Source organism: Cupressus sempervirens, chromosome 1, assembly GCF_028749045.1.
Source record: "Cupressus sempervirens isolate cs-2001-9-10 chromosome 1, ASM2874904v1, whole genome shotgun sequence".
NCBI classification, from domain to species: Eukaryota; Viridiplantae; Streptophyta; class Pinopsida; order Cupressales; family Cupressaceae; genus Cupressus; species Cupressus sempervirens.
In genome coordinates, this window is record NC_143118.1 from 427,784,460 (window position 1) to 427,801,092 (window position 16,633).

General features: G+C 35.1%; 1 protein-coding gene and 1 long non-coding RNA gene across 10 annotated transcripts in view; one reads left to right on the top strand and one right to left on the bottom strand.

The window, feature by feature from the left end:
- Positions 1-16,633, bottom strand: part of LOC149578099 (kinesin-like protein KIN-7E, chloroplastic) — a 377,239-nt gene that overhangs the window by 307,943 nt on the left and 52,663 nt on the right. For 8 of the 9 annotated variants that reach the window (XM_089827536.1, XM_089827546.1, XM_089827542.1 and 5 more), the window contains exons 5-6: positions 11,048-11,113; positions 3,271-3,324 (exon numbers count right to left, since the gene is read on the bottom strand). In XM_089827536.1, coding sequence (XP_089683662.1) covers positions 3,271-3,324; positions 11,048-11,113 — 120 coding nt within the window. Of the gene's footprint in view, positions 1-3,270; positions 3,325-11,047; positions 11,133-16,633 lie in introns of all 9 variants that reach the window. The other variant, XM_089827553.1, reaches the window with a different exon arrangement.
- LOC149578100 (uncharacterized) overlaps positions 1-16,633 on the top strand; it is a 383,937-nt gene that overhangs the window by 291,047 nt on the left and 76,257 nt on the right. The gene's annotated exons all lie outside the window — the stretch shown is intronic.

Consider the following 16,633-nt stretch of genomic DNA (forward strand, 5'->3'; position numbering starts at 1 on the left):
CTGTTCATTCAACTCAGAACGGTATTGTTGGTGGAATCAATATACGTTGCACAGAAGGAACATCTGCTTGGTTTCCAAAAAAATCAGAGTCAACTTCGAATCTCTTCAAATAAGAATATCTTCACCTTCGATAATTTTAAACTCACAATCATGGTACTCACAAGTTCTTCAAACCAACACGCGCATTAAAGCTCATAACATCTACCCACAGCTTGTATGCTCTTCACATTCTCCCAAATACCAAATGTCTTTCACAGTGACAGTGCTTCAACAACAGTAAACAATTGGCAATTTACATGTTAACAGTGTCGTAAATACTTCTAACCACGATGAGTTAACTAGTCATGGATATCGTTCACTACTCAAAGAGAGCCCGATAATATTCATGGATGCCATATGCTAGCTGTTTTCACTTTTTGTGTAAATCGAGTCCAATGTAAAATCTATGCAAGTTCAGAGTCAACCTTTGTAACTCTTTAATCGTGAAGAAAATTGAAGAGGCACATGGTAGAGGCATTATTTTTTCTCAGTATGGTCTGTCGCATCTGGTATTTTATAATTTCTATATTGAGATTTTTCTCCTAGGCTTTGCTCTGATACCATGTTAAAGATCTCAATGTATGTATATTTTAATACATTGCTGTAACTTGTAATAGCACTCGTTTAATTCTGTGAGTTTCAAGTTACTCTTCCAAGGAATATATATATGATATAAAGAGGCGCGTCTCTTGTTAATATCTTAACTCACATTAGTTATATATCAAAAATAATATTTGCTCAATGTATTGCCATGATTATGATATAATTTACACACACACACACACACACACACACACACACATATATATATATAGAGAGAGAGAGAGAGAGATAATTTATGTATAATATATATATATATAATTTATAATTTATTATCAATAATAATAATGCTCTATGATAATAATGGTGAAGGATAGATATCAAATGTTTATGGGCGATAAGCCATTCAAACATTTGATTTCATTGATTGGAATCATCCGATTGAAGCTACAATCATTATAACAATTTCCCTAGATTTCAAGGTTGAAGAGGAGGTGTTGAGAGGACTCTACATAGTTGTAGAGAAAATGTCACCCGATTCATCAATTGGCGAACACATGGTCCATGAGATATAGATATTTATGCGTACACAAGGAGACCTCTTTGCATGAGATGTATGCAAGAAAAATCAAACAAAAATATAACCAAGTAAAAAATATATCAAATGGATAAATCTAATTTAAAACTTAAAATCAAACTTTTCTATCTTTACCATTTTATGTTAGTAAACTCAAAGTGGCTGAATAAATTTTTATTTTTTTTCATTTTAGATTCATGGTAAGAGATGCTTGGCACTAAGGTGTCAAATCTACAAAGGATTGCAATTCCTTTCTTGAGCCAACCATGTAGTGCTTTAACATGTGAGCACAATTAGAGTATGTTTGAGCACATACACTCTAAAAAGTGCAATAGGTTGTTAGTGAAAGATTGAATGGTCTTGTATATAATAGTAGAATCACAATTGCTGTCCCTATCACAAACAACTTTTGGACATTTGTCTAGTATCACTTTAGAGGAATTTGATCCATAGATTGATGATCATGTCTTTAGCAGTTCTGACTTGGCATGGATTGATCAGGTGGATCAAGAGGCAGAGGCAGTAGCCATGGCAAAGGAGGAGGACAGAGCATGAGGACACCCATTGGATGATGATGTGGATGTCACTGACCCTGAAACTGAGACAGGGGAAGATATCACAGCTGCAACATCATCCAAGACCTATCTTAGACACACATGTAGGAGGACCGGGGTGTCAACTAATATAGGTTGCTCTAAGGCTTTCAAGTAATATGGGTTGCTCTAAGGCTTGTGCAATAGACTTCTAGCTTTTGTTTCGATATTTGTTTGGAACTTCTGATGCCATGAGTTTCATATTCCATGAGTTTGTAGGCATTTCACCCTATTTATATATCTAATGTGTTATTTTTGTCACCTAAAATTTTCTTGTAAAGTTCTATTTGATATTTGATGAGATTAATGTCTTTAAAGTTTGTTTATTCAAGGGTGCATAAAAAGAAGTGTTAAATCCTTTAAAATATTTGAGTCCCTTGGGTTTTCCATTTGTCGAACCTTTGTCAATTTTTCGCCAAGTCTAGGCATTGAGTCGAACTCCAAGTCAAAAATAAGCTTGCCAAGTCTGGACCAAGTCCAAGTCTTGTAACACTGATTTGAACCATATTTGTGAAGTTCTCATTTGTGATAAATATTATATATATAGAAACATATTTTTATATTTAATCATCTAATATTAATAACATAGATACACTAAAAGTTCTTATGAGTTAGAAAATACAAGCAAAGAAGTAAACAATAAAAGTACACTTCGCATTAAAAAAGCCATTGATACAAGAAGCACAAGTATCAGGGCACATATTAAACCCATAAAACAATAATCACTATTGTTCAGAGATTCAACAAAAGGACAGGATGTGTGTGTGTGAGTTTATAGAGAGAGGGGGGGGGGAGGCTATGTGCTAAGTTCTATTTACACTGCACAGATTTTGAACAATAGTGCCAGACAGAATTTGGACGAGTTTGGCTACTCTGACACGAGCACTGCAATTTGTATTGTCATCAAAATAATGTATTACTGCACATATAAAACCTAACCATTGTTATTATCCTGTCCCAACACTTGGGCCTAACTTTAATACAAATGGAAGATTAACTACAGAACTAAATTGGATACTTGTATTGGTTAAAATAAACTCAAGAAGGCGTATAATTCAATATGACGACAGCTATGATCCACTAACATAATATAAATGGAGCAAGGCCACCAGCAGATAGTTTTTATAGAAAACAAGTAGACAACATTGAATATTATAAGCATGGAATCATTCTCAGATGATTCTATAAGAGACTTGTCCTTCCTCTATTCTTGAAATACCATAACAGCAGATTTTATTTATCCTCCATTAAAAAAAAAACTTGATTTAAACTTCCATAACAAAGTTAACAGAGACATACCATCATGTTTTATTTTATAAAACTTTATCAAAAGAAATTTATAAACAAGAAAAAGTCTGTAGCATATTATAAACAGATAAATTGCCTCAACCAACAGAAAGTATCTTTTACCAAGCAGTAGAATTGGATGAAAAATTTAAATTTTTAGCAAAAAGTAACAAGTAAAGCAGCTCAACAAATGATTCAGCAAATATTTCTATGTTGAACATTAAATATCCTTACCTCGTTATAAATTTCAAGATAGGATACACGTAGCAGAAACTTTTGACCTGCAGCCTGCACAAACCAATACGCAGCACTAAATAACACAGGTAGTAAAAAAATGTCCTACTCATATCTTCAAAAAAATTTAAATATGAAGTATTATATTGAAAGGTGAAAATAGTTATAGAGATGAAAATCTAGACAACCAATATGGCAAGGTCTGTCACTTTTACAGAAATGTTATGAACAGCCTCCAGCTGGACCAATCTTGCAACAGTAAGAATCGTGCATATTCATCAGAATAGAAGCAAGGGATTTTATAGTAATTTGGTGTTGCGTTGCAGTACACAGACAAGACAACCTGAATGATTTCAAAAAGATGTCTGAACCTAGCCTCTTTTAATCATTGAATAGCTATATTTGGAATTACATTGATTAAACAAAATCTAGAATACCAAAGATGAAGCAAATAATAGTACTAAGTTCAATAAGCATCATTTTGAAGTGTAAAGAAATTCATAAAATTAGTGTATATCAGAGTGGTGATCCTTGATGTGTTGCTTCATTTCACACACCCAAGAGTGTATATCAGAGTGGCACAACAGGAGTTTGTTCATTGCTTGTGTTTAGAGACTCAGTTAGGGTATATAGTGTTCGGATCTAGAGTTTCAGACAGTAGGAGGGTGGTTGAGAGCAGTTCCTTAATTATAGGAGGAGTTTCCTACATTTTAGGAGGTGGAGATGGGTTATAGTCTTGAGTCTCTACGAGATCATTCTATGGTTTCAGTTTCAGGAGACTCAGAGATGTTCCTATTTTTTAAGAGTATCCCTAATTTTGAGTTTGAGATTGTCAGTTATTTCAAATTATCCGGCATCAGTCAATGGAGGTTCGGTATCAGTTAATGGAGGTGACGAGTTCAGTTTCACCTTGTAGAGGTGTTTTGGCTATTAATTCTCTATTTGGGAAATATTTTAATATATTTAAATATTCTCCTAAGTTAGCATTTTAATAATTTAAATAAGGCTAAGTTATAGCCATTTTGAAGTAATAAGGGTTTTTTGGCCTCCTCTGGGTGAATATCCCTTGGTGTAATAGCTCGTTGGAAAGTTCTTGAAACTTTCTAAATATTTCTCTTTTGACTTAGAGCATTTCGGTGAACGGATTTCTTTCTATTGGGAAAAAGGTCATTTTCTAGATACTTGACCACTTTAAAAATGCGAAATATATTATTTTATAACCCAACGCCACATGGGGACACTTTTAGGGTTTGAGCTAAGTTTGGTTGGTTATAATGAGGTAAAGATAAAGTTCAAAGGCATTATTGACATATTACATCTTGGATTTGTGTGTTGGGCTCTAATAGAGCTTTCAGCATTCGGGACGCCAAACCCACTTGCTTTGCCTGTTTGGGTCGTAGCCCCTAAAACAACGGTCTGGATTCTTGCAGTCAGAAGCATCTTGGAGATTGTGCATTGTTTCTTCTGGGAAACGCAATACTAAGTCAAATTTTTAGTTGGGGTTTGGGTATTTTACCCACTTGTGGGCACTTTGCAACTGTACGGCCACGCCTAGCAGCCATCTACTTTTTCACATACAGCATTTGAGAGCTGGATTCTAGCCGTAGCTTCCTTCTTGGCTCATATTCCACCTTAATGCCTTCAGGTTGGCTTTATTCTTGGTTGTAATCATCTGGATATTATTGTAAATCTTCATCTGGTTACATATTAGGCGTACGTTCAAAAAAATCTGCCTGAAGCAACTTTACTTTAAATGTATTTCGAATACATTTTCAGAACTAGTTCATGTTATTGTACTTCTGTTATTACTTATTGAAAAATCATCAAAAATATAAAACAATCAAACCCTTCTGCAACTTCTATCTAGCTCTGCAAGAAAATTTTAATAAACAGGGAAAACAAATTGAAAAATATAAAATTAGAGCAGATCAGCAAAGGAGATCCATCAGGGATCTTTCACAAAAATGTTTTATATGTACCAAAAATAAAGAGAAACCTAGTCTCTATTTTTGGTCTTGTTGATCAAGGTTTCAGAGTCACATTTCAAGAGGACAAAGTTCTATCTTGGCCCAAGAACTCTAATATTAAGAAAGTCATTTCCATCGGAATTAGAGATGGAAGTCTTTATAAACTTTGTAATAATCAAAACCTAGCTCTTAGTCATGAAACTTCAAATTCCACTGAAATTTGGCATAGGAGGCTAGGTCACTTTCACTATCATCCATTGTCATCCATAGGAAAAATTGTAAAAGGTTTACCTAGTCTAAAAACTGATCATTTAAGTTTTTGCAAAGGATGTGCTTTAGGTAAAAATATTAAACAATCATTTCCTAAAAGTGTTCACAAATCTAAATGCATTCTTGAACTGATCCACACTGATCTTTGTGGTCCTATGTCTGTACCTTCTCTTAATGGGTGCTTCTTCTCTGTAATTTTTATTAATGATTACTCTAGAAGAACTTGGATCTATTTTCTGAAACAAAAAGAATCAGCTGAAGTTTTATCAAAATTCAAAGAGTTCAAAGCCTTAGTTGAAAATCCGTTAGGACAAAAAATTAAAACACTAAGGTCAGCCAATGGAGGTGAATACATGTCTGATATTTTTAAGAATTTCTGCATTACTGTTGGGATTAAGAAAGAGTTTCTTGTACCTTATAATCCTCAACAGAATAGAATTGTTGAACGTAAAAATGGATCAATTGTTGAATCTGCCAGAGCAATGATGCACAATCAAAACCTTCATACTTCCTTTTGGGTTGAAGCATCTAATACTGCAATTTACATTCAAAACAAATGTCCACATTCAATATTAGAGAACACCACTCCAGAAGAAGTATTCACAGGCATTAAACCTAATCTAAGCCATCTAAGAATATTTGGATGTCCAGTTTATATCCAAATTCCTAAAGAGAAAAAAACAAAACTAGAACCTTCCAGGAACAAGGGGATATTTATTGGATATGGTGAAACTACAAAAGGATATAGGGTCTTCATTCCAGGTCAAAAAACAATTGAGACTAGCAGAGATGTGAAATTTGAAGAAGATATTGCCTTTAATATTTCTAAAAACAGTGATGAATCCATTACTGAATCTATTCTCGAAGTAGATGAAAATTAACAAGCAGAAATTGAGAGGGAGAATAATATTGAACCATCTTCTTCCACTATGTCTAATCATGAAGATTATGAAAATGTCAATAATAAAAAGAGGCCACTTTGGGCTAGGAAAATGATAGAAGAAAATTAGGTTGAACCTAATGAAGTGATTCGAGAGAGCAAAAGAACAAGAAATCAATCGTGTTATGTTGCATTGTTAACTGAACTTATAAAAACAGAACCTTCCAGTGTTAAAGAAGCACTTTCAAGTCAATCTTGGAAAGAAGCAATGGTTGAAGAATATAACTCTATATTAAAAATATGATGTATGGGATATTGTACCAAGACCTAAGAACAAATCAGTTGGTTCTTCCAAATGGTTGTTTAAAATTAAACATGCATCTAATGGCAGCATTGAAAAGTACAAAGTCAGGTTTGTAGGATGGGGTTTCTCACAAAAAGAAAGCATCGATTATGAAAAAACATTTGCTCCAGTTGCTAAATATACTTCAGTCAGAACCATCTTGGCTATTGCAGCATCGAAGGCATGGAAGGTTCATCAAATGGATGTCAAAACAGCGTTCCTTAATGGCAAGATTGAAGAAGTCTATATCGAGCAACCAGAAGGATTCAGTACTCATGACAGCAAAACTCATGTTTGTAAATTAAAGAAAGCACTTTATGGTCTCAAAAAGGCTCCCAGAGTGTGGTATGTAAGGATAGACAACTATCTAATGAAGTTAGGATATTCCAAAAATGAAGCTGATCCCAACTTATATTTCAAAATAGATGGTGATGATATGATTATTCTTGTGTTATATGTTGATGATTTGTTGATAACAGGTGAGGAACATCTCATAAAGAAATGCAAAAAAGAACTCACAACAGAGTTTGAAATGAAAGACTTAGGTCTACTTCACTACTTTCTTGGATTAGAAGTCTGGCAACAAGATAACTATGTTCTTCTGAATCAAGGAAAATATACAGTCGACATTGTAACAAAATTTGGAATGATGTAATGTAAACCATCGGCTACTCCTATAGAAGTAAACCTACACAAGTCGAAGGATAACATGATCAAATCAGAACCTACAAATTCTACCTACTACAGGCAGATTATTGGATCTTTAACGTATTTGGTTAATACTCGTCCTAACATATGCTATGCTACTCACACCTTGAGTCAGTTTATGTGTGCACCAAAGAAGATACATCTACATGCAACTAAATACATTTTGAGATATCTAAAGGGTACTATTGGAATGGGAATCAAATATGATAAAGTCAACATTGAACTTCATGGATATTCAGATTCTAATTGGGCAAGCAATCCTATTGAGCATAAGAGTACTTCTAGATATTGCTTCAGTCTAGGATCCTGGAATGGTTTCTTGGTCCAGCAGAAAACAGACTTCAATTGCATTAAGTTCCATAGAAGCATAATACATTGCATCTTCTTTGGGTGCTAGAGAAGCGATAAGGCTATGGAAGTTGTTAGCAGATTTGTTCAAAAGACCATTGAAGCCCATGTTGATTCATTGTGATAATCAAAGTTGCATCAAGCTTTCAACCAATACAGTTTTCGACAATCACTCCAAACATATTGAAATTCCTTACCACTACATTCAAGATATGGTGAATCAAGGAATCATTCAACTAGAGTACATCTATACTAATGAGCAAACAGTTGATATCTTTACCAAGCCTCTTACTAAAGTGAAGTTGAAATACTTCAGAGAAAAACTTGGTATGATTAATTTGTAATATTGAATATTAAATTAAAAATTTTAATTCACGTGAGTTTATGCTTCTATTGTTGTTTAGTTGCATTAGATATGTAATGAAAGGTGATGATCTTTCATAGACATATTTATTCAGAAGGTAATTATTTACAAGGTGACGATCTTGTAAATGATAGGCCTGTTATCATGGACATCTCTAGACATTGCTTTGGGCAATTAGAGATCATAGATAATGAACTCATGTTATTATCATGGACATCTCTAGACATTGCTTCAGGCAATTAGAAATCATGAGTAAAAAAAATTTCATGTTATTACTATGAACATCACTAGACATTGCTTCGGGCAATTAGAGATCATAGATAACATTATCATCATGTTTACTCTAGATATTGTTTCGGACAATTAGAGATCATAATGTACATTATGATAGTGTTCATAGCTTGGTGATTTTTGTTATCTGACTAGTCATTGTTTCATAGTGTTAAGATCAGATAAAGTGATCAAGTATTCCACTCTGAAATTCAAATGGTGTATTACTTCTCCCTTGCTAAAGAGGGAGTGTTAATGTTTTAGCATCAGTAGAAGTAAATGATGCTTGTTTAATATACTAATATGTATTTATGTTCTCAAATAAATGCTCATTGTAGTTACTTATACATACATACACACACACACACACACACACACACACACATATATATGTATATTGTTTGGATTCAACCAATAACATTATCGGCTGAGAGAACATCGACTGATTGCATTATATATCAGTAGAGGTTATGATATTATCAAACATCGCAAGTAGCGGCAATATTACTTGTGATTGCTGACTACATCATGTTTAAGATTACATTGTGTTAACAAGGCAGTTATTGGTCATGCCATCATAGAGGCACGACTCTTTGTGGCCAAAGGCCATGTAGAGCCATGACTCTATAGGGATCATGACCCTTCGCTGCTAGATATATATTTGGGTAATTAGATCGCTTTAGAATAACATCAATATATGGCATCTTGGACTCAGCGAACTGTATTCAAATAATCATCAGCACTTTCTTTATTATCTAATCTGCAGGGTCATTGTTACATACAGTATACATCTCACATTATCAGCAATAGTTGAAGAAGTAGATTTTGCATACAAAATCAGAGATCATCAGTAATTGGAGGGCAACTCTGCTCTACAGTAATACAAGTAAGAGTTCCATTGTTCTTATATTTATTGTAACAATTTTATCTATCAGAGATCAATTAAACTTAACATTTATTACGTTTGAGAGTATCTGATAAGAGACTTTGTGTCTTACTAGTTATTCTACTTGAATCCTAATTCTGGATAATCGCAGGAGACTTTGGGCTCCTATAGTTATTCCAAAACATATAAAAGTAGAATGTTGTCTTTGGAGTTGTTCTTCCATCAACCCCCAAGCTACCGGTATTCTCGTAGAAATAGGATCTTTTTGTTAAGTTTGAAAGTTGTAGTTTGCAAAATCATTCCTGAAAAAAGAGGAATTGACTAAGAGAACCACCCTTTTGGTAATTTCAGTTAAGTTTCTATTGGAGCCACCAATGGTAAGAAGGGAGCCTCCCTTATTACTAAGAGGAGAGATAAATCTCATAAGACGTTGCCTAAAGTCACAAGTTTGTAAGTTGTGGTCATAGTGACTTACAAAAATGTTGGCCAAAATTTTTTTATTTGTCCATAAACAACAACAAAAAGATTGCTTGTGAATTTTAAATAAATGATGTCTTTGATGTTCACTTTTCTTTTTTTTATTTTCCCTCATCAATTTACTCCAACTTCCTTTCATATAAATACTAATTTTAATAATGATATTACAATTTTTATTTTTATTTTAGGCAATGAGCCAAAGCCCATATTATTTATTATTTGTTGAGATCATATTATTATTTTTATAATGTGTTATAGACCCGAACCCAAGACCTCCCAGATGAAAGGTTCATAATTTATCTTTGTGTTGTAGGCTCTTACCTAATTATTATTTAATATTATTAAAAATAATTCATTAAACCTATACTATGAACCAGTTGATCATAGCTGAAGGGGAAAGCAAGTCCATGCCCCAGCCACTCCTCAAAATACTGTGAACGATCCATTTCAAACACATACGATTGATACTTATTAATCTGACACTCCAAACTAAGTTTTAGTTTAATAAGGGTTGGTTTAGAATATAGATATGAGATTTTCAACAGTTTGTCTCTTGAAACTTGATACTTATCATTTCCAATGAAAGCTTTAAAAGATGTCCAACAGAGAGCGCTGAGAGAGACCGTGACCTTCCTATGGAAAAGGTGACAGTCTACAATCATTTCAGAATATGGTAGATAGTCTAGCAGGAAGAATGATAAAAGTCAAAGCAGTTTTCAGATAGTCACAGATAAGATGAGATAAGTTTATTAATGTCCAACGAGAGACCACAAAGAGGGTCTAAGGGACTGAAAGAACATAACAATGCCCACTGCCTTTATTGACACCTTTAGCCAGATGATTATCTATAAAAAATTGAAATCTATAGCTATGATCATAAATAAATCAAAGAACATATCTTCAAAGATAATCATGTCAATTATGTGTGAACCCGAAACAGACTTGTTTCAACCATATGGTTTTCAGTATCTGTTGAAGTGAGTTTTCTTATGTTCAATAACTTAAAATGTAATGTTAAAAGAACCAGAAATCTTAAGTAGAATTTAAAAAGACAAAACCATTCTCATAGGTAAAACTCCACAGGCTTGTAATATTTAAATTCATGGGGTTCAGGGCTGATCTCACCAATGTCTTCAGGATATTACATAGGATTTTAAGGATACAAAAGAGAATGGGAAATACGTGCTGTAACATACAGTAACTACATGAACTATGGAATTTACTCCGTATTAGCTATCCCAAAGTCTGTCCAGGCACTACATACCTCTTGAATTATCTTGAAGACATGCTCAATTGCCAAGAGGATAATGCCAGGAGCTTTTTGGTCACCCTGCAAAAGAATTAAATCCCTGAAATTTGTCTCAGACCAGAAAAAGATGAACAAGAATTTTTACCTTTCAAATCCCAAATCTTAAGAAGATGATGCATGCAACTATCAGCCATTCAATTTGTTCCAAAAATAAATAATTAAGTCAACTTCTGCAAGATTGTCTGCCAACAAAGGCAATATTATAGAGAGGGGGAGAGAGAGGGAGAGAGAGAGAGAGAGAGAGAGAGATTTCATACACAAGTTGGCAATATATATGAACAAAATGGGTTTTTCTTTCAGTTTATCAACCTGCGACTAGTGGTAAGATAGAACACTTGCCAAAATTGTCCATGTCAAAAATTGCAGGCATGCCTCTCCTGCTAACACAGCTTGTGTAAAATAGTAGGAGTTGAGTTTCTGTGAATCGGGGGAGTGAATACACTAGCTTCTTGGCTAGACCAAGATAACTAATGGACATATTGTCCATACCATTAAAAGAGGGAATTTTTTTCACATATCTAGATTTTGAACAGACATCATCTGTTCTTTGCATTACATGTAATTAGTACCTATTGAGACCAATATGCTTTTTAAAATAGCAGAAAATGCAGAAAAGACCAACCTGACATGCAAAAGATGTGTATCGACCATGCCTGATTTGTGTCAACAGAAGTAGAGCATATAGAGACTATGCCTCCATGCTGTATACACTATATACAAATACTATGTTTGCTATGGAAGAGACAAGAGAAACATATTTGTTTCATCTTTCAAAAATGTAAAAATTAAAACTCACTTTACATGGGTTGCAAGTGACTACAGAAAGAAATGTAGTATCTTAGGAAGACAAACAAAAGTAATGTATTAATTTCAAGTGGAACACATGTAATTGCCAATGGAAATCACTTTTAAGAGATCATTGTGAGAGCATGTTGAGATCAATAAGAAATATTAGAAGATTACTAGATAATGTCAATCTAGAAATGGAAGGTCTATAATAACTTGGAATGAATGAATCTCCATAAGGCACAAAGTTACAGAAAGATTTGCATCCAAGTTCAAATGTTTGTGTGATAACTTTTTGCAGCAGCCATTAGCATTCAAAATCATTTCATATTTTATGCACAGCTCAAGAAGAATTATTTTAACACACAATAATTTATTCAAATTGCAGAAAGTAACAAATGACACTAATATACAATACTGATTACACCAATGTATCCCTGAAGCCTTAAGATGATGAACCGAAGCAACTAGGCAACTTTCTAAAAGTAGCATACTTCTCAAAAAGGTTTGGAGAGATACCAAAAAGACTGGAAATTAATTCTTGGAGCATCCAGAGATTCATTAAGACCAACTTAACTCACTCCCATGAACAATACTTCTGCTTGACCAATCCTATTCTCTACAAGAACTTTGGATTTCTCCCTTCCTCACCAATTGGCCTAAAAACTCGAAAATAGGCAAATTGTTCGCAAATCAATTTCGCTTTTAAAAGGGGCATTACAAATGACAAAAATTCTGATACTTGATTTATATGCATAGATTTTCACCATGGTTTATGCATATCCATATGTGGAAATGTATGTATATTTTAGGCATGGTGATATGCCTTAAAACACACTCTTAAGGAAATGAGCAATTTACTCCTAAGGAACATAACAATGATCTCTGATAAAACACAAAATGTAGTATGACATGACTTGATATTTTTAAATGTTACTAATGACTACTCAAAATAAGTCAAAACCACGTCAAGAGAGAAAATACATACAGACAAGAAAGAAAGAGGATATAGAAATGTCATTACCATTAAATTAGAATGGTTGTAATGGTTATCACAAGACGACCTCCCATAGCCTTTCATAGCACAATGACTGATAACTTATATGAGACATTTACAATTATAGTAGTTTAATCATAATTAACCACTAGTCAGATCACATGTTAATATATATTTGTAAAACATTAAATAACATTAATGTTTATTATGAATACAAGAGTTTTGGGAACAATCATGAACGTTTTATAGTCTGTAAGGAGCCCAAGTTGGCTCTTCTGGCTTTGCTGGTGAAAAATAGTTAAATGTTTTCTTCTTCTTTTTGGGTATTTTGTTGTTTTCTGACTTTTTTATTTTTTGTTTTGGAATATAAATGCATAAATGGAAAATGCTGAAATGAAATTCTAATAGTCAATCTATACAAATGCTGAACTGAGCAGTCTCATTATGTAGATAAAGAAAGGATTACAAATAACAAATAGGAACCTGATTGAGTTGATTCCCTTCAAAACCTTTCTCCCTAATTGCAACACAGGCCTGATAATGCAGAATTTGCCTTGGAAATGATGTGGTTGTTCACCAAAATGATAGAAGGGGCAATTCCACGGCTTTACCAATATTCGCATGGCTTTGCAAAGGAAATGCAGGCTATGATGATTAACTCCAATGTCACACAGGTCGCTTATATCAAATGCCACCTGCTGTAGCAATTCCACATGCCCAGGTGCATCAATGTGAGCCTTAATTCCTTCAGCACAGTCTCAAAGAGAACTAATGCAGGCCCCGAATGGTTGTAACTTCAAATGCCGGCCTCTAAAATAATCAAACACTGTCCATTCCTAGTATACTGCGCCTCTATTGTGCAGCTTAAACTCCTAACCAGAAATCGCAGGGCACACAATTGCAAGAACTCTCAATTGCCTCTTCACAAATGGAACTAAGAACTAAGCAAAATCATTAACACAAATCAACTTCTCGATTACAATAGCCACAAATGAGAAGCTGTATCTAATTGTTATACCTCAGCAACAATTTGGAGCACAATTCTGTAGAATTTTGAGAATTCACAGATTCCAACCCTCAGCAAATATCAAGATAATCAATAATTCAATGGATGATTAATTCTCCAAATGAGAGCCCTATTTATAATCTCATTTGTGCAACTTAGCTTCATCATCACACATTTCACTAGAGAAGCTTCAGCCTCACGACATCATTTTATAACATATAATTAGATAAAGTGCAATAATTATAATGAAGTCTCATAATAATGCAATAAATATGAGCACCAATTAATAACTCCATCCTATGCAAATGACTGAGAAGGTGACAACCAACAACTGTGCCCACCCTGCACTGCCAAAAATAGCAACCAACCAAAAATAGACTTACTAAAAATAGCAAGTCCACAACTAAGACCCCTCAAGTCTCATTGTCAATTCATGAGGGTCACGACGATTATCTGACCAACACTGGCTACAGGAACCTGCTGAATCGGGGACATTACAATCCTCCCTCCCCAAGATTGCTTGTCCCCAAGCAATCACAATCTGGAGTGCTGAAGTATATCCTCAGGTTCTCAAGTGGTGTCCTCATCTTGAAGTCCCTGCCACTTAACCAAAAACTCTTTAATAGTCCTCCATCGCAGCTATCTTTCCCTAGCATCCAAAATCGCCTCAAGGATCAACTCAAGCCTCCCCTATCATCCAACAAGGTTAAAATAGGAGATGGAACTACTTGTCTGCCTAGCACCTTCTTGAGGCATGAAACATGAAACACGCTATGAACTTGTTCTCATCGAGCAGATCGAACTTGTATGCCACCTCACCAATACGCCTCACCATGTGGAAGGGACCATAAACTGAGTCTTAAGTTTCTTAGCTCCACTCTTCCTGATGGAAGACTGTCTATACAGCTGCAGCATCAAATAAACCATATCGTCCACCTAAGAGGAGCAAGTTGTCCTTTGATCAACATACTACTTTTACTAATTTTGTGCACATTGAATATTATCCTTAAAATGTCCTCATAATGTCCTGTGACGTATCACCAACGCTAGGCACTCTACTATCACTGTAAAGCAAGTCCATGAAACTCGGAGGATCATAACCGTACACAGCTCTAAACAGGGTCATTTGTATCGTCATGTAGTAAGTGCAATTATAATAGTTCTCACATAGATGAATCAACTTCACCCAAGCCCTCTAATGAGAAGAAACATAATTCTACAAATAGCCCTCCACCCACTTATTCACAATCTCATTCTGGTCGTCAGTCTAAGGGAGATAACTCGTTCTCTGAGTCAACTTTGTCCTGCATAATCTGAAAGCCCCCTGCCAAAAGTGACTACTATCCCAGTCGCTGCTATAGTCCGAGGTAAGCCATGCAAACTGAACACCTCTCAGAAGAACAACTTTGCTAACTGCACTGCTAAATATGCAATGATGGTAGGGAAAAAGTGAACGTACTTAGTGAGTTGATCCACCACCACATAGATGCAATCTCTAACTTGGGCTTTAGGCAAGCCCACAATGAAATCAATAGAAATACTCTGCCACTTCTGCTCAAGAATAAGAAGTGGTTGCAGCAACTTTGCAAGGTAGGTATGCTCCTATTTGTTTTGCTAACAAATTTCCATGTAAACCTCCCAAATCTGTCTATATGTCTTAAAGAATCCGAGATGACCAGCCATGGGTGAATCATGAAAGGCTCGAAGAATAATCTCTTGGACACTTAATCCTGGGACAAGATAGATGCTCCCCTTGTAAATGATCAACTCGTCTGCAAGGGTATAGTTGTTGTCCTGAATACTGCCATCTACAATACTAGCAGCCCACTGATCCCTTGCATACTCAGCTATGATCATATGCCTCCAATCCTCAATAATCTCAGTAACCAAACACAAGTGGGGTCTCTGAGAAAGGGGGTCACCAACAACATTTTGTGTACCCTTAATACAATAGATATCGAAATCATAGGACTGTAACTCACTAAGCCACTTCTACTGCCTCTCATTCAAGTCCACTAACTCAGGTTGTTATGATGTCTTACTACACAATTTGTTGCTAACCAAATACTATTTGAACTTGGTTGAAGCATACATAATGGCCAACATCTCCTTGTTAGATGTTGAATGACCTTTTAGGCCTCATAGCTTCTTTCTCTTGAAAGCTAGGATGGCGATTTTGGCATAAAACTACTCCAATATCCTCCCCTGAGGCCATCACAGTACAAATCAAACAGCCTCATGAAGTCTAGAAAAGCTAAAACAGAACATGAAATCATAATCACCTTGAACTTCTTGAAGCACTCTTGTGCCTAAGGAGTCCACTGAAAGCACCCTTACGATTCAAATCGGTAAGAGGAGTTGTGTGTCTCAAGAACCCTGCCACAAATCTATGGTAGAAAGCACAAAGTCCAATGAGCCCTCTCAACTGTGTCAGGTTCTCTAGTGTAGGCCAATCCAAAATCACACGAATCTTATCAAGATCCATGCGAACGCCCTTTGCACTAATGATGTGACCCAAATATAGCAACTCCGTCATACCAAGTGCACACTTGGACTCCTTGGTGTACAATGAAGCTCTATCCAAAATATCCAATACTATATCAAGATGAGCAACATGAGCATCCCAGGTCTTACTATAGACAAGGATGGCATTGAAGAAAACCAACGCAAACCTTTATAGCTGACAAGAAACTCAAAATGACTACAAAGGCACCTGAAGCTTATCTTCTCCACATCCTTCTCTCTAACTCAA